Source organism: Gopherus evgoodei, chromosome 5 (genome assembly GCF_007399415.2).
Source record: "Gopherus evgoodei ecotype Sinaloan lineage chromosome 5, rGopEvg1_v1.p, whole genome shotgun sequence".
NCBI lineage: Eukaryota > Metazoa > Chordata > Testudines > Testudinidae > Gopherus > Gopherus evgoodei.
In genome coordinates, this window is record NC_044326.1 from 53,893,562 (window position 1) to 53,915,903 (window position 22,342).

At 41.0% G+C, this 22,342-nt stretch overlaps 1 protein-coding gene across 1 annotated transcript in view; it reads right to left on the reverse strand.

Annotated features, from left to right (window-relative positions):
- LOC115652666 (cyclic nucleotide-binding domain-containing protein 2-like) overlaps positions 1 to 22,004 on the reverse strand; it is an 86,745-nt gene extending 64,741 nt beyond the window's left edge. The window contains exons 1-6 of the mRNA XM_030565063.1: positions 21,841 to 22,004; positions 13,159 to 13,270; positions 12,193 to 12,267; positions 6,348 to 6,436; positions 4,222 to 4,384; positions 2,726 to 2,809 (exon numbers count right to left, since the gene is read on the reverse strand). Coding sequence (XP_030420923.1) covers positions 2,726 to 2,809; positions 4,222 to 4,384; positions 6,348 to 6,436; positions 12,193 to 12,267; positions 13,159 to 13,270; positions 21,841 to 22,004 — 687 coding nt within the window. The remainder of the gene's footprint in view (positions 1 to 2,725; positions 2,810 to 4,221; positions 4,385 to 6,347; positions 6,437 to 12,192; positions 12,268 to 13,158; positions 13,271 to 21,840) is intronic.
- Positions 22,005 to 22,342: the final 338 nt, after the last annotated feature.

Consider the following 22,342-nt stretch of genomic DNA (forward strand, 5'->3'; position numbering starts at 1 on the left):
TGTAGTTACAAATGTGCACTCACCAGAGGTGTCTTCTCCACCTTCAGGGTCCAGGAACCCGCCTTGGGAGACTATTGGCTCCAGGGTGATGAAAAGATCCTGGCTGCCAGGGAGAACAGATTCTCCACTTGCCTGCTGCCCATTCTCCTCCTCTTCCTCATCCACAAAATCCTCCTCCATGTTGCGTGAGAGACTCCCCCCTTGTAGATGACCACGGACAGTGATGGGATAGTGGTAGGGTCCCCCGCTAAAATGTTATGCAGCTGATCATAGAAGCCGCATGCATGGGGCTCTGACCTGGAGTGACTGTTTGTCTCCTATGTCTTGTAGTAGGCTTGCCCGAGTTCCTTAACTTTCACGCAGCACTGCTGTGTGTCCCTTGGTTAGTTTCTCTTCACCATGCCCTGTGCGATTTTGGCACGTATATTAGAATTTCTCCTGCTGGATCAGAGTTCTGCCTGCACAGATTCTTCTCCCCATACAGCAATCAGATCCAGTCTCTCCCGATCGCTTCCTGCTGGAGCTCGTTTGTGATTCTGGAACTGCATGGTCACCTGTTCTGCTGAGCTCGCCACGCTGACCAAACAGGAACTGAAATTCAAAAGTTCCCAGGACTTTTCCAGCGTACCTGGCTAGTGCATTGGAGATGAAAGTGCTGTACAGAGTGGTCACATTGGAGGACTCTGGGATAGCTCCCGGAGGTAAATACTGTCAAATTGTACAACGCTGCACCTGCACTACTCCAAATTAGACCCAAAAAGGTCGATTTTAGCACTACTTCCCTCATCAGGGAGGAGTAAGCAGGTAATTTTAAGAGCCCTTTAGGTCAACGGAATGGGTTAGTTGTGCAGCTGTATTGCTTATAAAATCGACCTAACGTGGCTAAATTTGATCTAACCTCGTAGTATAGACCAGCCCTAAGTGAACCGAAACAACAACAGTTGATAAATTGCTAATTCAATTCATGAATACAATGAAATGTGCTAGCAAAAGAAATACTGTTGTATAAACAAATGGTATAAAACTTAACACTGGGGAAAGGAGGAAGCCTTCCAGATGCAAAAATATAAACACTTTTTCTTCTCATATAGGAAACTAAATCATTGTGTCTGTAAATTCCTGCTAAAACGCACTGAAAATCTTCACTGATGATCATGTAATAACACTGTTTCAGGCACTACATATACATAACAGCACCTGCTGTTTACATGTCTCCATTAGCACTCAGTTATCATTCTTTGGAAAAAAAGGTCATTGGATTAATAGAGTTCTCTCTTTCCTTTTCCATTTTATAAATAATACAATGAATAGAAAATTTAAAAACCAAAAACCACACCCAGGGCATGACTTTATTTATGGTGTATTTTTGCAGTATAGCATTACTATTTTATTATACTAACTATTCTCACAATTGTTGCCGGTAATCAGATTCCTAGGGCTTCTGTTGTGAGTTTTTAAAAAAAATAAAAGTGATCACATTAAACCAAGAAGATCTCTGAGTGCTAAAACGTTCAGGATATTTCCTCTAACATTTTCTAATTGAAATGCATCACACTTGCATAGCTCTATTATTATTAGGAGAAGGAGAATATCAGCCTGATTTATCTTGGAAAATAACAAGTATTGACTTTTTATATAATGAATATTGACAAAGATGTCTGGGGAAAAAAATCTAACCTTTTTACACATATTCAGAACCATTATTTGCTTCCCTAACAGTAAAACATCACATCACAGTCTTTCTTTTCTCTTTGCTCTTTTTCCAGGCCATACTGGTAACCACACCAACACCTAAAAGCACTTTTGGCCTAGAGTCTAATGCCACAAAGCTTCCTACAGATAATCTATAATGTTCCAGAACAGCCAATGAGTTCCCCTATTCCCCCACCCTCACCAGAGACAAATCAAGACTGTTACTCAAAGTTCCCTAGAGAGGGACTAAGCAATAAACTCCACAACCTGGCACATCAAGATAGATAGACTATTGTCATCATTACATCAGGAATTCATGGCCTAAACAGCTTTAGAAAGCCACTTAAAGAGACTTCTAGCAATCGGCGATCACCTTGTGAATTAAGACTTACTGCCTCACGAGATTTACCTTGTAAATATTTTTAAAATAAAAAGAGACCCAGAACCAGCAATAAAAATTATTTTTCATTTATAATTCATCTCCTAAAAACAATGAAAAATGTCAGCTTCAGCCCTAGAGGCTTATATGCCAAATTGTGATACAGCTGCCAATACCAATGTGATCAGATGGCTTTTCTGCTGTAACATTAGCAGTTGATGCACCATTGCATGATATTGTTAGATATATGACTCTCAGAGGGGTTCTAACTGGAAATATAAAGAAACCACTATAAAGAGGCACACTATATATTTTCTAAAAAATAATACTTTGTAGCAGCTTACTTCAGGTGCCTTTTTTCTTTATCACAATACTTTGGCTACTGGAACGCTGTATCTGCATTATTTTTAACATCTAATGGAATCATTTTAAACTACTCTAATACTGTTGATTATACAGAGTTCGGTCCTTGTTAAGAATTTACACAGCAATTTACTAATGAAATTAAATATCAGAACATTAATTGTTCAGAGATTAATTTTTAAATGCACATTTTTGTCTTCAAAGATGTGAAATATATTAAAAGTATCTTAGGAGAGAATAAATTCAATTTAAGAAACCACTTCTTTTGTCATTCATTTTTTTTTTAAGTACCTCTTTGTTTATCACTAGAAGTTCCACATCGGATTTACATATAATGGAAGCAGATCGGTTTGTATTAGTTAGAAGACAGATTTCCTACAAAAACAAGAAGCATAATTCTTCTTTCAGTTGTAGTTTACTTTTATAATAAAACACTTAAGATTGCATCGAGGATTGTACAACTTTTCATTAAAGGTATAAAGATAAATTAATAATAGTACATTGGGTAACCATGCAGTCCTACAAGGAACTGAGTTCCATCTACTTCCATTGACTATAATATATTGCTTTATCCTATCTGCCTCTTGCAATTAATATCAAATGCACTCTGCTCAAGGACACATTTTAAAAAGCCTGGAAATTCTAAATTAAATTTTGGGAAACTAAAATTATTGCAGGTGAAGAAATCAGAGGGCTTTCTAAATGGGCAACTAAATTCAAAAGGTCGAATGCTGCCTTCTGTGGAAGATGCATACTTGTACTTTGGGGCAAAATCCAGCCTAATGTTTTAAGGGTGCAAAGCTAAAGAGAGTTACCATCATTTTTATCATATGAGGAACAAACTCCTTTAAAATGAAAATAGATTTAATCACACGTGTTCATTTCCCTTTTATCCTGTTAGGTTGGAAGTATGAGACAAGAATTCTCTCAAAGCAGCATGTTGCGTTGTTACTAGACAATCTATTGGGCCCATCAAATTCATTTTTATTAACAAATGTCTAAGGGCCTGATTGTCCCTTACTGACGGTAGAGGCTAAAGAGAAGGAAGGTAATCTATATAAGATTTCTTCCAAACATTCCTACATGCTGTTTCCGGTCTCCGGTGACAGCCTGTCTCCCTTCCCTCCGCTCCTCCCCGCCCCACAAACAAACGAAACACGAAAGCCTGGATCAATGGAATGTACTGTGGTGTAGGGTCACATAGAAAGATAATAAAGCATGGAGCCAAGTTCTCTCTTCTCCCCACCTCTTCGTCCACGCCCCACATCTGCTCCAACTTGCCCCTTTTTCCTGCACAGATCACAGGATTCATGGAGCACTTCTACAGAGAGGGCATGTTGCTGCAGGGTGTTCTTAGGGTGACCAGACAGCAAATGTCAAAAATCGGGATGGGGGTGGGGGGTAATAGGAGCCTATATACGAAAGAGACCCAAAAATTGGGACTGTCCCTATAAAATCGGGATATCTGGGCACCCTAGGTGTTCTCCACAAGGGGTATGGTAAGTCATAAGTTATTCAATATTCTAATACGATTTAACAAAAGCTAAAAATACCCATGATATACACTTTGTCTGACATTCACCTTAGGAGAAATTTTTACCACATTATTTTTAATTTTGTAAATGTTATTAAAAACTTAACAAAGGTAATTAGGTATCCAGACTAAGGTAATTAGGTATCCAGGTTCCACTGACTTTCCTTTTGTGTCTTTGGAAACATCCCCTTTAAACATTTTTAAAGCATAGTTTCATTCAAATAATATTAAAATTTGAAATGAAAATATTTACCCCTATGAAGTCTCCTTCTTCAGCTTCACATAATATTTCAGAGATGAAAGTTTGGGCTTTGAAATTTGAATCACCCCATAGGACTTTTAGCTTTCCAGATAGTATTAAGTAACATTCACTCGGAACATGACCTTGCCTTATAATTATGGTTCCAGCTTCACACCTAGAAAGAGAATTAAAATCCCAAAGACAAATGTCGACAACAAACAATGACTGCAATATGCAAAATGTAAACTGCAAGATACGGACATCAGAATGTTTCCTAGTAGACTGGATGAAAATTATTCCATAAATTAACATGAAACACTGAAAAAAGTATAATTCTAAGAACAGAATAACTTGATATTATGTCAGGAGGAGAACAAAGCTGTAGAACCTCAGATGGTACATACACTTAATCTGCACATGCTATTACCATGATTGCGCAAGTACTGAAATGCTTGACTGGTCATTTGAGTGCACATTTCCTGCAGCTGCATTCCTAGAGTCCATCAGTCATACATGTAAATTAAACACAAAAATGGCATATGCTTTTGGACATAAACTGTGCACACAGCATTCTAAAAGTCTGATCCTTTTGATGCCAAGATACTTATCAGCAAGGAACCCTGATAAACCTTAAAGGAATTCTATCAGAGTAGTTACAACACATGATTTAGCCTGTGTTGAGACCCATCAATTTATATATCAGGGGCAGGGCCGGCTCTACTGTTTTTGCCACTCCAAGGAGTGCGCCGAATTGCCACTGTGGAAGGCGGGGGCAGTCCGTGTGCCGTTAGGGTGGCTCACGCGTTTCTGCTGCGGCGGTGGCAATTCGACGGCAGCTTCTGTCTTCAGCCAGAAGACAGAAGCTGTGCCGCCGTGGACAACTGAACATAGAGGCTGCTGTCAAATTGCCGCCGCAGCGGAAACGTGTGAGCTGCCCTAAAGGTGCACAGACCGTCCCCGCCATCCGCCGCGGCAATTCGGCGTGCTGCTTGGGGGCAAAAACACACTGACATCCGCCCCTTGCAGACTGCGGCCCCAAGCACCTGTTTGGGATGCTGGTGCTTGGAGCCAGCCCTGATCAGGGGGCAGCCATGCTAGTCTGTATCCGCAAAAACAACAAGGAGTCTGGTGCACCTTAAAGACTAACAGATTTATTTGTTAGTCTTTATGGTGCTACCGGACTCCTTGTTGTTTTTATCCAATTTAAAGTTTTTCCTTTCAGAAATCTCACCATGTATTTATTTTGTAAAAAGGATCCTTCTAGTATTAGATATACAGCTTACTGGTACATTAATTTTAAATATATTACATGTTATATTTCACATACCATGGAAAACATCAATCGTTAATTAATGTTTGATTTGTTTAAGTTTCAGTATACAATAAGGATTAATCTGCAAAACAGAGAGTGGAATTCCTAAAAGATGACACCATTATAGCATAAGGTAGTTTTCTTGCACACCCATGGTAATTACCGGTCACTATAAAATGCTTAACTCTCTGTTCATGAAAAGTGCTATTTAAGTGCCAAGTACCAAACAGTAATGACTATGGTATGTTACATACATGAAAGAAATCAAAAGGTCCTTCTTCTCCTGAACCACAGAAACGACTAAATAATTATCAGTGCAGCTACTCTTTACTATCAACTACCTAACTGGTCAGACTGCCATCACCAAAGATCAGACTCTAATTCAGTGGTTCTTAATCTATTTACCATTGTGGGCCCCATCCAATACTACCTGTATGGCCCTGAGGATGTCACACAGGCTGCAGCTGTGTGCTGACTGGGCCACAAGCAGCCCATGGGCCGCAGGTGGAGAACCACTGCTTAATGTATTCAGCTGTGAAGCGCTTCCATCCTAGTTCACTGACAAAAACATAACTAAACTCAGAATCTGAACTGATGTCACACAGAACAAAACAACACAATGGAACAAAGCTACTCACCAGCCTAGTTTGTCAAAACATTAGCTAAATGCACTAACAGAGACATGAAAACAATCAGAAAGTCAGGGAAACAGAATTCTATTCCCAGCTGTAGCAGACTTTTTCTAGTGAAATCAGGTGAATCACTTCACCTGTTTTTGCCCTAATTTTCTCATCTGTCCAATATAGTATTCTTGTCTCTTACTTACTCTTGGTAGACTACAGCATGGCAAAGTTGGAGCTGTGTTTTATTAGGTAAACACTGAAATGTTCTGTTCTTCTTCAGACATGTTTGAATCTTGAGGGGGGAAAAAAGACAGCACACTTTAATTTAACAATAGGCTCAGATAACACACAAAAGAAATTGTAAACTACACTTGTGGTCAGGACTGAGTTGAGCCCCTGTGTGTGTGCCCAGGCAGAGGAAGAGGGTGGAAGAATCTTCCATTTCCCTGGCCCTTGTGTTGGATCCAGGCACAAGAGCAGCACTTGAGCTCTGTGCGAGACTAGTACTGCTGTTGGTTTCCATGGCCCTGCCCCATTTTCCACACCAGACAATACGGAGGAGTGGATGATTTCCCCTCCTTCCGGGTTGTAGAGTAGCCACACTTTCCTTGCCCTCGCAACAGCACCAAGAAGTATTGGGCCTACTTCAGATACCATGCCTCCCACGGCTTCCACTAGAACAGCTGGCCTCCAGTTGAGGGCTCTGAGAGCCAAATTCCATACTCACTGAGGGCTCCAAGTACCACTACACTCAATGGGAGACTTGAGCTGTGTGCATATATATTCGGGACCAAATTTGAGACTGAGAGGATACTGCTAACAGAAAGTCATCTGAACCCCCTTAAAATAGGATCTTGTTCATAAGGAAAAAAGGAAAATGGTACTTTTTTTTTGCATCATGCTTCTTCCTAATGCATTGGGCTTTCTCTGTATTTTAAGATTTTTCCCAGAATGTAATGGATTCTCTGTTGTGAATGTCATGATTTAGTAACCACATTATTGTATTACTATTATCATTTCCTTTCCTCACCCTGTCTGTTGTCTCAGAATGTGACTCTACTCTCTAGCTTGCCTGATGGGCATGGGGCCAAGTTCTGTCCTTACTTACTCTTTATTTACACCACTAGTACCTCCACAAAAGTCAACATGGTTGCTCTGGATTTACACTGCTGTAGCTGAGAGCAGAGTGTGGCCCCAGGATGTTACTCCACACTTAATTAAAGGGTGCCACATGTACATATATTAGTATAGAATTTGGCACTAAGAACGTTTGCTGCACGTCAGAATCTCACTTTCAGCTGCACAATCAGTTAATCTGTCTGTATTAGAATATTTTTCATCTATATAGTTTTTAACAAATTTGCTACTTTTTTATTTTTACATTCTGAGATCCAGCAAGTTATATTACGATAAATGAGATTTCTGGGATAGGACCATTTAATATACAAATTTGGAAGTTTCTAGCTAGGTCAAGTCTGGAAGAGAACCATGCAAAGGTGGATTGCCTGCAGATCCCTGGAACAGGAATCCGAATTAAAAAGTTCCAGTACTCAAGCAGTTATAGTAGCTGGTAGTGCATCAGAGAGAAGCAGAAAAACAGCAGTAAATGGACACTTCACAGCTGGATTTTGCTGTTAGTGGCAAACTGGTAGGAGACCAAATTTAGGCTCAAGGGAGAAGGAAAGGTGAGCCAATGCCTCTCAAATCAGGAGGGCTAGAGGAGGCAACAAGCCTCTTGACTGATTTCTGCTGGGCAAACACCTGATGCTGCAGCAGCAGGATAATGCAAGTAAGAGGGGCACTATGGACTTGTCTCTCCTCTCAGTCTTTCAAGTCATGTCATAGTGTGGGGAAGGAGGATAAGAGAACAGGCCGTACTGATGCTCACCACACTGCCATTCTGCCTTGTGACAGTTTATGAAATACCCCATTAGTAATGAAATTCATTCCATTTAGTACCGTAAGAAGAAGACAGACTGCCAGCTTTGATACTGGTTTGAAAGAAAAGAGTCAGCCCTCACAGGGGCCTTGAAGTGGGAAAATTGAGCAAGGAACAGTCTGTCCAGGATAGATTTGGCAGGGCAGGACTGGGCTGCCTGTGTAGGAGGAAGATCCTGGTGAGGCTGTTGCCATCAATAGGAAGTAGAACTGAGGGACAGACTCTTGCTGTCAGTGTAGGCAGATGGAGGAAAGGGTCTGTCTGAGAAGACTCAAAAAATAAGGGGAATGTTGAAATTTTGGTGGATCCAGGAGCTTAAATCCATCTCTAATGCCAAGTCTCATTCTAAAGCATCCCTAAGGCCAAACTACTGCTAAAATCCCACATAATGAACGGGAAGACACTATAGATCCATGGTCAATCAGTTAATGGGGTTTAAATCATTAGCAGATTTATCAAATTTAGAAAAAATGTTTCCTTTTTACTATACTGTGAGTAACAAGTGGCTGGCAATGACTCAGATCTGATGTGTGAAAAGACTCCTAGCTTCTCAGTAACCTCCACACAACTCACATAATGCAGTCTTTCAAAAGGGGAACAACTTTTGTCAATATTTGTCAGATGCTTTAGAATGAGCCTTCTATTTACATAAAAGCTTTTTATATTGGAACAATTAAACAAAAATCTGATCTCTAAAAGGTCATAGTTAACAAAATGAAATGTAGGTTTCTTTATCTCTCCTATACTAATGGACAATTACCCAATTTATTTAGGGATATTAAAATGTAAAGTGCATAAAAATATTATCCTTCCCTTGCCCAGACCCAGTTTCTAAGGCAGGGGGAAGGCTATGATCCTATACATCTTCTCTGAAGTATGATCAAAGTCTAAACAACTACATTTTCAGAAAAGTATTTGGTCTAATGTGGCTATTCATCACCCTAGTATCCAAACTGTTTTCATAGTTCTTTAACTAGTTCTTTTACCCTATATATTTGATCTATATGTGAAGATCCCACTGCAAGATTTCAACATTATTCATAATGCAGTCACACTTTTTTTTTATTGTTCATTGAGATATGTAGGTAAAGAAAACACATTTTATTCTTTATTTACCCTGTATAGTTCTGTGACTGGCAAGATCACACAAAATCAGTACAAACAGGAATATGGAACATTCCCTAAGGAGCAAATTCTACCCCCTTATTCATGGCAGTGAAGAGTTCCCTTGTGCAGAACTGGTGTGGTTCCATGTCCCAGTGCGCAAGCAGCACTTTGGGGAGAAGCGAAGGGGAATGGACATCATGCAGGGCAGTTGCCTCCCTCCCCGCACAATATAGCACAACACTTTAATTAGCTCTGGTAAAATCTGATGGGCTGTGTTTTCACACAGTGATGCCTATGGTGGGGTATCTAAATTCATGTTATTAGATACCTAGCTTTAGGCATCCTAGTTTGAAAATGCAGGCCTGATGCTTTCTGGAGTTTGCATTAATGTGGTAAGCATTAAGTATTTTTAAGAGATAATTCAACAAGTTAAACAGATGAGCTGACAATTTGTGTCAACTGATTGACATCATAGCAGCTAGAGGCTCTTGAGTCCATCAAAACTGCAGTCTCCTTGGATGCAGAGAACACTTTTAAAAGATGGTTTACCTTCTATATGCTTGCTAAACTGACTGCCAAATCCGAATTTATCTCTTACATTATACTTCTTTGTATGAATCCCTCTTCCAGGGTTGTCACCCATGGCATTACTTTAGAATCATTTTCACTTCACAGAGGTGCAAGACAGGGGTTTTCCCCTTTCACCTTTGCTGTTTGACCTAGCCCTAGAACCTTTAGCCACTGCTATGTATACAAGTCAACATATACATGGCATCAGAATAGGCCAACAAGAGCACAAGATGATGCTTTATGCTGATAATGGTTTTGTTCTTGTATCTAAACCTGAAAGATTTTGTTCCTAGCCTATTAAATTTTATTAATGCATTTGGATGCCTCTGGGTCTGTAAAAACAATTGGAAAAAAACTGGAAATTCTGGGTGTAAGTAAACAAGCTCATAGGGGAATCTATGATAATTGGAACATTAACTGGCAACCCAATGGATGAAATATTTAGGGAAAATCATCCCAATGAGATGGAGAATCTGGTCAAAATTAATGTAGAGCCTATTTTAGTTCAGGTAGTGAGAGTTTGGGACATAAGGAGAACCCTTGCTCTTAGCCTTTGAGGCAGAATAATATCAAAATGAAGGCGTGTTTCCCTGAACATGGTGTATTCTGAAAGGCCTCCCAGTTTCTAATCCCGTGGGCAGGAGGACCAGACTGGCTTCGTTTAAACTGCAACTCTCAACCAAATTGGGAGACTTCCAACTTGCAGAATTATTATACAGACTTAGCAGCAGCCAGGCAGCCCTGTCGCTCCAAAACATAACAGAGCAGACCACTCCCTGGGCTGCTGGTGGAACAGGAGTTGATCCATCACCTTCCATTGGCAGGAATATTGGATTCAGCTGATAGCTACTACCATTTTGATTGTAAAACGTCCCCTACAATTGTTGGCTAAAAGACAAACATGGGCCAGTTTGGCTAGAAAATGTAAATTCCATCCCTTCTCTCTCTCTCATCGATGCTATACTTTGGGGGCAACACGGTGCTGAAAATTATCAAGAAGCCATTAATGTGGAGAGAGTGTATGGATAAGGGGACAGTTTGGGTCTCTTAACTGAGGATCAGTTTCTCCCATTCCAAGCACTCCAAAACTAATACAACCTACCTGGTGTAGCTGCCTGGCATTACCAGCAACGTAAGCATCTCTTGAAGGACATATTTGGTCCTGATGCGCTGGGAGCACCAGAGATTCTTGAATAGTTGTTGACATGGAGAGAGCTCCAGAGGTTTACTCAATCATCTATAGTTTGTTAAGACTTTGGGGTCCAAAAGACACTCCCTAATTTAGATTGCCTGTCCCAGGCCTGAAACAAAGATTGGCATATATCCTTGAACCCTAGCCTGTGGGGAAGTGCCTTGCAAAAAATTAAACCTCTTCTACTGATCTACGATTAAGGCTGATCCTGCAGAAAATGCCTGGGCTTACCAAAATGGAGTGCTGCTGGAGATGTGGGGCTCCCAAAGCCACTTTGGCTCCCATGTTTTGGGACTGTCCCAGGATACAGGCCTTTTGGCTAGAAGTAGGCAGGGGGATTAATATGATCCTGGATACTGCCTTAAAAATGACTTCCCAGAGCTGTGTTACATCCTATCACCTTGGAAATTCTGCAACTCACAGAAAGCTTGCGTCTCTAGAGCAGCGCTTGTAGACAAAAGGCTCAGATTGAAAACCAGACTGTCTCTAGGGATAGGAGATTGGCACAGAGGCTTGGATGACCTGGCAGCTAAAAAGTGCATAACATTTTGGAGAAGAGGAACATCCAGCAAATTTGAAAAGATTTGGTCTGACATTTTAGAAATCTTTGATTCCTAGCAGATGGAAACTGAGATGTTGTTCTCTCTTCTCCTCCACTCCGTTCCTCTCCCCTCAACTCCTTTCCTTTCCCTCCCTTTACTTTTTTGTTCTTTCTCCTTCCCTCTCCTTATTTGATACCAATCACCCAACCTAGTTTATTACTTTTGAAGTAGGAAGTGGATCTGATTATCTGAGTTTATCTTCATAAGCTTAATAGTATAGAATTTTTGCATAATCAAGTATACCCATATGGGTCAAGTTTCTTCATGGCACCCACATACACTACATTAGTAGTGTGTCTGCACTGTAGGCCTGGGATCTGCTATCCCTTAACACCACAAGAGATATATCTGGATGGAGTTCCCTCAAGATCTTGAAACTGACATCAGACAGATTAGCCCTCAAATACTCAAGACTGAACAGAACAAGGTAGTAATCAGTTTCAGGTGAAGCAGTCTAAAAATTTAGTACAATCACTAATTTTGCATGCTGTACTAGCAGTTTTCTTCTTTTTAAATCATATTTCCATAAGTTAAATGGTGACCTACAAAAATAAAATGACATAAGAAAATCATCACTGTGCCCTACCTAGTATCACTGGAGCAATTATTTATCAAATAAAGTGCTTTATTTTCCTTACCTGCCTGAGATCTTGCTGGCTTCTTTCTTTAGGGCAAATATACAACAGATGCTTCAGCTTTTCAAAATCTCCCCTCTACAACAAAAGTAAAAATGTAAACATTAGTCTACGTATTCCTGTTGACTGTATTCTACTTGTCTCTATGGACACTGGGTGTACTTTAAATAGAATAAAGGTTTCTACAATAGTCATGGGTATCTGTTTGAGTTGTGTGTTTACTGTGGTTTTATTTTTGTTCAACAAATCTAGTCTAACATTTCTGAGACGCTCACTCATTAATGAACATAATTCACATATACTGTAAAACTCTTATAAGGAACTCATTTTATCTGAATGCATTGAAATATGCAAACAACAATTGTTCTGTGAAGAATTTGGCTGGGACTTTCAACTTACTTAATTGTGAGTTTGTTATAAGTATGTTCCACTCTGACCCCACTGAATGACTTGGGGTGGTGGTGGGGTGGGGGCTGGGAGAAGTGTGTGAACATGTTGAGAAGCTTCTTTTCTCCCATCCACCCCACCCCATCTTTTTTAGGTAACCATAACAGATCTTAAAATACTTGTGATAAATATCTTCAGTTATCTTAAATGAGAATTTTTAGTATACTCAGATAAGATTTAAGATTATATAGGAATAAATAACTAATTTTAATTAGACAAAAAATATACAGCAAAAAAGCCTAACAATCCCTCATTAGAACTAGCTTAATAATTGCATACAGTCTGATCCTTGCATACCCAGATATCCTGCAGAAATTAACAGGAATTTTTGCCACAAAAAATGCGTGGGTACCAAACCTGCAATCTGATCTGCATAGGCAAGTCCTTGCACCTGTACAGAATCCACTGAAGTCAATGAGGCTCTTTATGGACACACAGGTCCATGGGCATATCTAAATGCAAGACTGGGACCATAGGTACCAATTATGGCAGAGTTATAACACAAATATCAAAAATACCAACAAGGTTAGTTGTAGAAAAATTGTTGATGTTGAATAGAAGATCACTTCCAAGGTGTGTCTGCCTCTTCAGGTGAAATATTGCCCACTGTATTACTGGACTCTTTCCAACATATCTAGACAGAAAGCAGAGAATTCAAAAAGTTTTTCTTAAATAAATGAAAAAAATCATTCTAAGGCTTTAAACATTTATGCATCTGCTTAATTTTAAACATTCTGCTACTTTGATCGGACTATTCTTTTGGTTAAAAGTAGCTTGACAGAGCCCTAAAAGATGAAGGAAATAAGAGCCCATGTTTGCCATTATGTGTACATTCCTAGAACATTTATAAACTCCTACAATATCTACATGTATAACTTATGCCAACATGAATTTTCTGAGTATTTTCCTAAAATATTTTTGTATTTAGCTTATGTGGTGAGAGCTCCCCATCTTGTCGCAATATTCACCATATATGCTGGGTTGTTAGTCTAGCCAGAGCACTGAAATAATTTATTTTTTAATTATTATTACTTGGCTGTCATCCATTTGGATGATATTGCAAAAACTGAATAAAGGACTGCATTAGCCCAAGTTAGGGGCATTCCTGAGTTCAAAGCTGACAAATGTGAGGACAAGTATTTCCTGATGGACTTGATCATCATTATAAGTGTTGTGTTTTACTTTGCAAGGAGATGATCTGGTGTTGTCTGAGGTTTTGCAAAAGCTATAAAGTGCTATGCTGGAATGAAAAACAGAGGTAGCTCTTCTAGCCAATTATCCTTCGGAAAAGGCAAATATAAAGGTCACAAATTTAAACATTTCTGGATCTCTAGAGTAAAACTAGTAGAAAAATCAGATCTATATGCTTGAAGCTATACATGTAGCCTGATGAATCTGGCATCCAGCATCAATCATTAACGTGTTTCAATGTTTTGTCTTCACACTCTGATCCAGTAATAAAAAAATGTGTTGCCCATTCATTGCAATATACAATTGACATATTGCTAAATCACTTTACACAGATACTGAGAGAGTAAGAAAAGGAAGGTGACCTGTATCAGTGATTTCCCTCTGAAATCACATTTAAATACCAACAAATTAACACAAGACAGTACACGTGCATGTTTAACCAAGCTTTTTATGATCAGGCCACTTGACCTTCAGGATATATTGTTTTGATGGAAATATTGTTCTCACTGTCTCAACTTCCACAATTCTATGTTTCCCCCCAACCAATGTAATCGAAACAAGCCTGTGTGTGTGTACAAAAGGGCATTCCTGGACTCAATGCATATATAAGCAAATGGCCCAAGTGCACAGCCTTTCCAGCTCCACATTCTCTAATGACTTGAAGAGTGGGAACCAAGAAAAAAAACATTCATGGGCAAAGTCACAGTTATTGCTAAACATCAACAACAGGCAGCACTAGTGAAGGATTAGAATAATTCCACTCTATATGATCAGATCTAGATTTTAAACCAGATGGAAGAGCACTGTCCACAATATTATTTAGATCTTAGTATTTTGAATTTAAAATAAATTACGTGGTCTCACATTCCCAGATTAGAGACAGAAATGACATTTTAATTTATATTAAAACTCAACCTATAAAATGAAGTGAGAGTCGGATGCACTAAAACCCAAGAGAATGAAAATTTAGAAACCCTGGCACAATCATCCAAACTAGAACAAGCAGAATGCAGAAAAATGTCCCTTGACCACCTTAGGCAGCAATAGTACTTCATTTTCATTTTCTTGAGAGAAAAGGCTCACAGCTCCAATAACCAAATTTAAAGTTTTAGCTGCCACTGAACAAATAACCATTGTTATTTTTATTTCTGTGTATTACTGTAGTGCCTAGGAGCCTTAATAAAAGGACCAGGAACCATTGTGCTAGGCACTGTACAAACAAAGAACAAAAAGACACTAAAGAGCTTACAGCCTAAGTATAAGACAAGCAATAACAGACTGATGCAGACAAACAAGAGGAGGGAGTACAAGGAAACATTGAGACAATATTGGTCTGCATGACAGGCGGTGATCTCAGCTTGCCAGCTGCCCATTAATTTATTTGTATGCAGGGTTATTGTAGTGAAGTTGGTGCCAGGACATCAGAGAGACAAGGTTGGTGAGATAATGTTTTAAGGCACCAACTTTTGGTGGTGAAAGAGACAAGGTTTCACCTGAAGAGCTCTCTGTAAGCTCAAAAGCCTGTGAGGTGCTGGCAGAGGGTGTCAGAGGGCAAAACCCTGGCACAAGCAGGGGCAGAGCGGGTAGCAGTTACCCCAGTGGCACTGAGACAGCGGCGGCTCTAGGCACCAGTGCTCCAAGTGGAAATTCGCAGGCAAGCCGCCAAATCTGCAGGACCAAGGACCTCCCACAGGCAAGCCGCTGAAGGCAGCCTGACTGCCGTGCTTGAGGTGGCAAAAAAGCTAGAGCCGCCCCTGCACTGAGACACTAGTGCTTTGCAAAATAGTTTGGGGGAGGGGTAGCAGAGGCTTTTTTATTTGAGCAAAGTGGCTTTTTTGTATGGTCACACAAACTGAGCATGCTCAGTAACATCTGCTGAAGCCACTGTCCTTCAGCCTGCCCTTATTAGCCGTAAAAATCTGCTGACCACTTTTTAGAGGGGTTAAAAAGTGGCAAAGGGGGCGAATTGGAGCAGGGAGGTGACCAAGGTCTGAGCAGGGGGTGGAAATTGACTGGTCAGGGGGGTCAAGCAGCTGGAGGCAGCATTAGGAATGGGGCTAAAGGACAAAATCAGGGCTGGGGGGAGGAGCAGAAGTTAAGCTCAGGGTGAGGTGCTGGCAGAGGGTGACAGAGGGCAAAATCCGGCACAGGCAGGACACAGCGGGTAACAGTTACCCCAGCGGGATTGAGACACCTGTGTTTGCAAAAATGGTGGGGGGCAAAGCAGCTTTTTTTATTTCCCCTCTCACAGACAGCACCTCTCAGCATCAGCTTCCCAGGGTTGGGTTCTTAAAGGCACACGCACAGGCACAGGGCTGGGTTCTTAAATGCACAGGCATCCCAATGCCTAGTCAATGCAGCTCCTCTTTGTCTGATCTAACCTACTGAAGCTATGTCTACACTACAAAATTCAAAGCGGTGCGGTGGGTGCCAGTGCTCCTGGTAATCCACCTCGACAAGGAGATTAGTTCCAAGCACTGGGAGCTGAGCCTGTCCACACTAGTGCTTTAAAGCACTCAAACTTGCTGCACTTCAGGGGGTGATTTTTCACATCCCTGAGCTAGCAAGTTAGAGCACTTTAACTTGCCAGTATAGATAATCCCTGAGACTTAATTCAGTGAAGCATTTTACACATATCCCTCAGAAACAAAGAATCTCTTATCACTGTATTGGATTGTATAGAGTCTCCTAGCAGTTTCCCAAATTGTCTTTGCTGCTGCTGGGATTCCCTGAATTCCCCGATTTTTTTAATTTAATTTTTTCTTCTCATTTTAGAGCTGACTGAATTTCTGGTCTAGTGTCAAAACTTTGTTTTGAGTCAATCCACCAATGGGGATTGCATTTTTGCAACTGTTGTTTTGCCTCTCTGTCTAGCCCTTAGTGTTTTTCCGCCTGCCATTGTGTACAGCTTGATTCTCTAAGATTCAATAAAGGCAGTATACTATCTCCTATAATGTCTTTCTCCCTGGAAAAAAAAATCTGTTGTAATTTTTGCAGAAAATTAGAACCGCCATTGTGGGTTAGACCAATAGTCCGCCTAATCTAGTATCCTGTCTTGTGACAGTGGCCAATGCCAGGTGCTTCTAAGGGAATGATCAGACCAGGCAATAACTCAGTGAACCATACCATTGTCCACTCCCAGCATCTGGCAGCCAAAGGACAGTTTAGCGACATGCAGAGCATGGGCCTGCATCCCTGATTATCTGAGGGACTGATCTAAATCTTTGTTCAACCCATTCATACTTTTGCCTTTCAAAATATAATGAACCCACATCTACAACCCCAAGATACCTTTACAACCACAAGAATTCTAAAATCATGAGTTATATACCCTTGAGTCAAGACATTTTAATAAATATATGATATTTTTATGAGCCTCTTTGTTCCTGAGCCTGTAGGGTGCAATAAGGCCAGTTCCAATGCCTTGAGCCTGAACGTCTTAATGAATCTTAGTCTACCCTCATACTTTCCTGTTACCTCTCCCAAACATTTCATATACCTAAGGCCATATCTACACTTCAAGTGTGGGTTAACTCAAGTTATGTCACCACAGAGTCACTACGGTTACTATGTCAAGTATCAGGGGGTAGCCATGTTAGTCTGTATCCACAAAAACAACAAGGGGTCCAGTGGCATCTTATCTGTTAGTCTTTAAGGTGCCACTGGATTCCTTGTTGTTTTTACGATTACTACGTCACTTGTGTGCATGCATCCTGGACTCCTTGTCTCAGCAGTCAGGATACTCACCAGAAACACTTGTATAGATTCAGAGTGAGGTGCACCAAGAATAGATATCCCACTGTATTTTGGGAAGCTATGGTTTAGCAGCGTAGGCAGGTACCAAACGGGTCAGACAGGGGTGGTTGTGGCCATGGGATCCAATTTCTTATAATGCATTGTTAACTATCCACTAATTTTATATGTATACCATACATAAATGTATACATAACGTTTACACCTTTTTTTTCTAAACCCACAAACTTTTAAATCAAATTGATTTAAATTAAGAGTCAGGAAGACTCAATTTAATCATGGTTTTCTAGATAAAAGTGCATTCTTGTTGGTTATTATAGCCTTAATACATATTCTTCACAACTCAGAGTTAGACATAAGTGTAATTTCTAGAAGGTACACATTATACACTTTTAAACCATGACTTATTTAGAAAATTTTTAAGAGCAGGTGTACAGCTATATCAGAAAATGAATGTGTGACATTTTATATCTTGGGGGAGTGTACCCCATATTCCTCATTTTCATAGAATTGTGATCTTACATATAAAGCATGCCATGCAAGGAATCAGGGGAGAGGGTTAGGGTGAGGGTTACACACCAAACCTGTCCAAAGGAAAGTTTATGGCATACATTTTTTTCCTTTCAGCTTAACCTACAGATGTGCAAAAAATTAGGAATACAACGTAGCTTCACCAACCCAAACCATTCACAAATCAATGAACTAGCTGAAAACACAAACAAATCCATCAAATGGTAATTTTAGGGCAGGAAAAATTACAGTATTAATAGAAAGGAGATTGCACTATGACAGAAACTACAAATTGCTTCAAATGTTTAGTACATTGAAACTCAACTTGTCTTTTATTTCAAGTAAAAGGAATTATCCCACTGCACTAGGATGGCCTCTTTATGCCTTTTCGATTGCATACAATTTCTCTCAGTAAAGACAGTCGTTTCCCCTTCCCTCACAAATAATCCATCACCATTTTTTACAAAGCATTGCGCAAGTTGGTTGATGACAGTGTGACTAAATGGGATGAATTTCTTGGTGACATTGCATTTTCTTTGAGAATAAAACCAAACATGACAACTAAATTGTCACTCTATTGACTACTGTATGGCTTTGAGGCAAGATTCCCAGACCAAGTCTCAGACAACTAGGCGGTAAGTGTCCTTCAGCTTTCAGGTGCATATGCTATTCTGCGATTGTTCTTTTTACAAACACAACTCCTTCTCCATTTGTTTCCAAAGCCAACAGATTCTGAGGAACTTGAAGAAGAATACTTCAAAGAGTACATCATGAAAATTCAAGCTAGACGTGATGCTGAAACTAAACTGGCTATTAGTAATATTACAAAAGCACGAGAAAAGCAACAAATATAGTATGCCAAAACTAAGACTCATAAACATGGGGAAATAACATTCAAGGTTGGTGACACTGTCTTGTTACTGAATATGAGAAGGAAAACAAGAAAGGGAGGGCAGCTACAACCTATAAAAACCTATAAAAAAATGGCTGCTATAGAGGGCAAAAGAGTTAAATCAGAAAACAAGTTAGGGAAAAGTTTAGCAAAGTTGTACAGCATCTCCCAACTACAAGTATTTAAAGAGCCTCCAAAATTAGGTGAGGAAAACATATCACAGAGGAACATGGAAAAGGAAGCTGCTGTGGATGACACTGTGAAAACCTCAGAGGTAGGAGAAATGAGAGGCAATGTGTCTAACAAGCCTCACAATAGCCAAGTGGAGGTCACACACATGGAAAATGAGGACTGTGTAGTGTCAAGAGTTTCAAGCAGTCATCCAGGTGATTTTGATGACATGGTTACGGAGGATGATGAAAACAGAGAGTGGTTTCTCAAAGGTGTTGCTTACCACACAGTTGTTTTTAAAGGAATTTGTTGACACACTTCCATTTATCAAGCATGTCAATAGTTTCTATGTAGGAATTGAATGTTTGTTTGCAAAAATCATTTATCTATCTCTTTTGTACACTACACCACATGAGAGGTGAGAGGCACAACAACTTCTATCTAACACCTGGTGATAGATCCAGAGGAGTGAAAAGATCTGCTGCTGAAATCAGAATTGTAGCTGGCCTATTTACTCTTGAGTTAACAGGGCAGGAAAAAGTTGAGAGGACAAACTGGAGGCACATAAGGTGATGTAACTTGCCAAAGGTTACACAGCAAGTCAGTGGAAATCCTGGCTTTCATTTCCCTGTACTTTTCTTCAGAAACCTGAATTACAAAATTTCTGGATTTCCCTGGTAAATTCTCAAAAGGCCTGATCAGTGTAATCTCTCTGGTGTATTCTCCTGCTACATTTCCAGCAGCAGCAGCAATTATCTGGCAGGTTCATCAACTGAAACTCTCATCTTTCCAAATGTCATCTTGTGTGTATTTTGTTTTGTGCTGAGTGAGAGAAGCCAGATGAAGGTAGGGAGTATGATTGGGCTGAGCATGTGCAGAGTTTAGCAGAAAGCTCTTCTAACAAGAGAGAGATCTGTGTGATACTTGTTTACATAAGAACGGCCGTACCGGGTCAGACCAAAGGTCCATCTAGCCCAGTATCTGTCTACAGACAGTGGCCAATGCCAGGTGCCCCTGAGGGAGTGAAGCTAACAGGCAATGATCAAGTGATCTCTCTCCTGCCAGCCATCTCCATCATCTGACAAACAGAGACTAGGGACACCATTCCTTACTCATCCTGGCTCATAGCCATTAATGGACTTAACCATCATTAATTTATCCAGTTCTCTTTTAAATGCTGTTATAGTCCTAGCCTTCACAACTTCCTCAGGTAAGGAGTTCCACAAGTTGACTGTGCACTGTGTGAAGAAGAACTTCCTTTTATTTGTTTTAAACCTGCTACCTATTAATCACATTTGGTGACCCCTAGTTCTAACACATTCTGTTAGCTGCAATTAGGGTGGTCAGACAGCAAGTGTGAAAAATCAGGATGAGGTGGGGGGTAATAGGAGCCTATATAAGAAAAAGACCCAAAAATCGGGCTGTCCCTATAAAACTGGAACATCTGGTCATCCTCACTGCAGCATTCAGCATTAGTTTCTTTTGCTCTTAAGGAAAATAGCAGGGTAGGTTTGCTTATTGTGCTAGGCCAGGGGTTTTCAAAGTATGCGTTGAGGCTTGTAAGGGAAAGCCACTAGCTGGTCACAAGACACTGTTTACCTGCGAGTCCACAAGCATGGCCCTTCGCAGCTCTCAGGAACTGCTAATGGAAAGAATTCATTCTCTCTCTGCTACAGGTTGCAAATTGCTACAGATAGCAGTTTCCCCCATATGTGAGACTGCTATCTGTAGGAATTAGCTTCATCAGATTGTAGTGTTACAGATAGCACATCCCTACAGACTGCAGTTTCTTACACGTGTATATATGTGAAAATGCTATCTGTAGGACCGGTCTATCTTGTCTTTAGCAAGGCTTTTGATACTGTCTCCCATGACCATCTCATAAACAAACTATGGAAATGCAACCTAGATGGAGCTAAAATAAGATGGGTGCAAAACTATGGTCGGAACTGTTTTCCAACTGTTATCAATGATTCACAGATTGAAAGGACTGAGTCAGGCTGAAAGGGCATAACGAGTGGGGTTCTCCAGGAATCAGTTCTGGATAGGTTCCTATTCCAAATCTTAATCAGTGATTGAGATAATGGCATACAGAGTACAATTATAAAGTTTGTGAATGATAACGAGCTGCACGCACACAAAATGGGAAATGACTGCCCAGGAAGGAGTACTGCGGGGAGGGATCTGGACCACAAGCTGAATAGGAGTACTCTGGAAAGGGATCTATGCAAAAAAACCCAGAACATCACTCTGGGATATCCGCTCTACTCTGCGCTGATTAGGCCTCAACTGGAGTATTGTGTCCAGTTCTGGGGGCCACATTTCAGGAAAGATGTGGACAAATTGGAGAGAGTCCAGAGAAGAGAAAAAAAATTAAGGTCTAGAAAACATGACCTATGAAGGCAGTAGCATCCTTTTACAAAAGTTGCTTCTTACAATCTATATGTATACATAACTGCTCCAGATAGCACATTTCTACATGCAGCAATATCACATAGAGTATAGCGCGAGAAACTGCTACCTGTAGGCAGGTGCTACATCAGATACCGGTTTACTGTAATAGCAGTTTCTTACACTCCGTTGCGGAGCTGTAACTGCTGCCGGTAGCACATTCCTCGCAGAGCAGTTTAATACACTACAGGGCCCGAGAGCGACTACGAGCCCCGCCGCCGCCCGGTCCCACGCACCTTTTCCGCCACAAGCTCAGTCCGCAGAGATGCGCCAGGACTCGGGCTGCCCTGCGGAAGCGCCGCTGCGGCTCGCCCGCTCCCTGCGAGCGCCAGGCACCGCTGAGCCCAGCCGCCCCGCGCAGCGCAGGGGCAGCGCCTCCCTGCCCCAGCCCGCACGCCATGAGCGCCGCTGCCGTGCCGGTGTCTGGGCGGACTCGGGCCCCTGCTCCGTGCCTGGCGGTGCCCGGCCACGCACTGGCTGCTCCTGTCCTGTCCGGGCTGGGTTCAGATCAGCACGTGGGAAACGCTCTGCGCGCCTGTTAGTTCATCACAAGCACCTTGGCCAAGTTACACAGCGGCTGTGCTGGGGAACCGCTCCCAGCACGCCCCAGGCTTGCAACTCGCCTTCCCCGCCCGCTCTTACACACGGGAAACTGAGGCACGGAGAAAGGACCTGCCCAAGCTCCCCAGCGAGTCAGTGCAGAGCCGGAAACAGAATCCAGCCAGCCTGGCTCCTTGC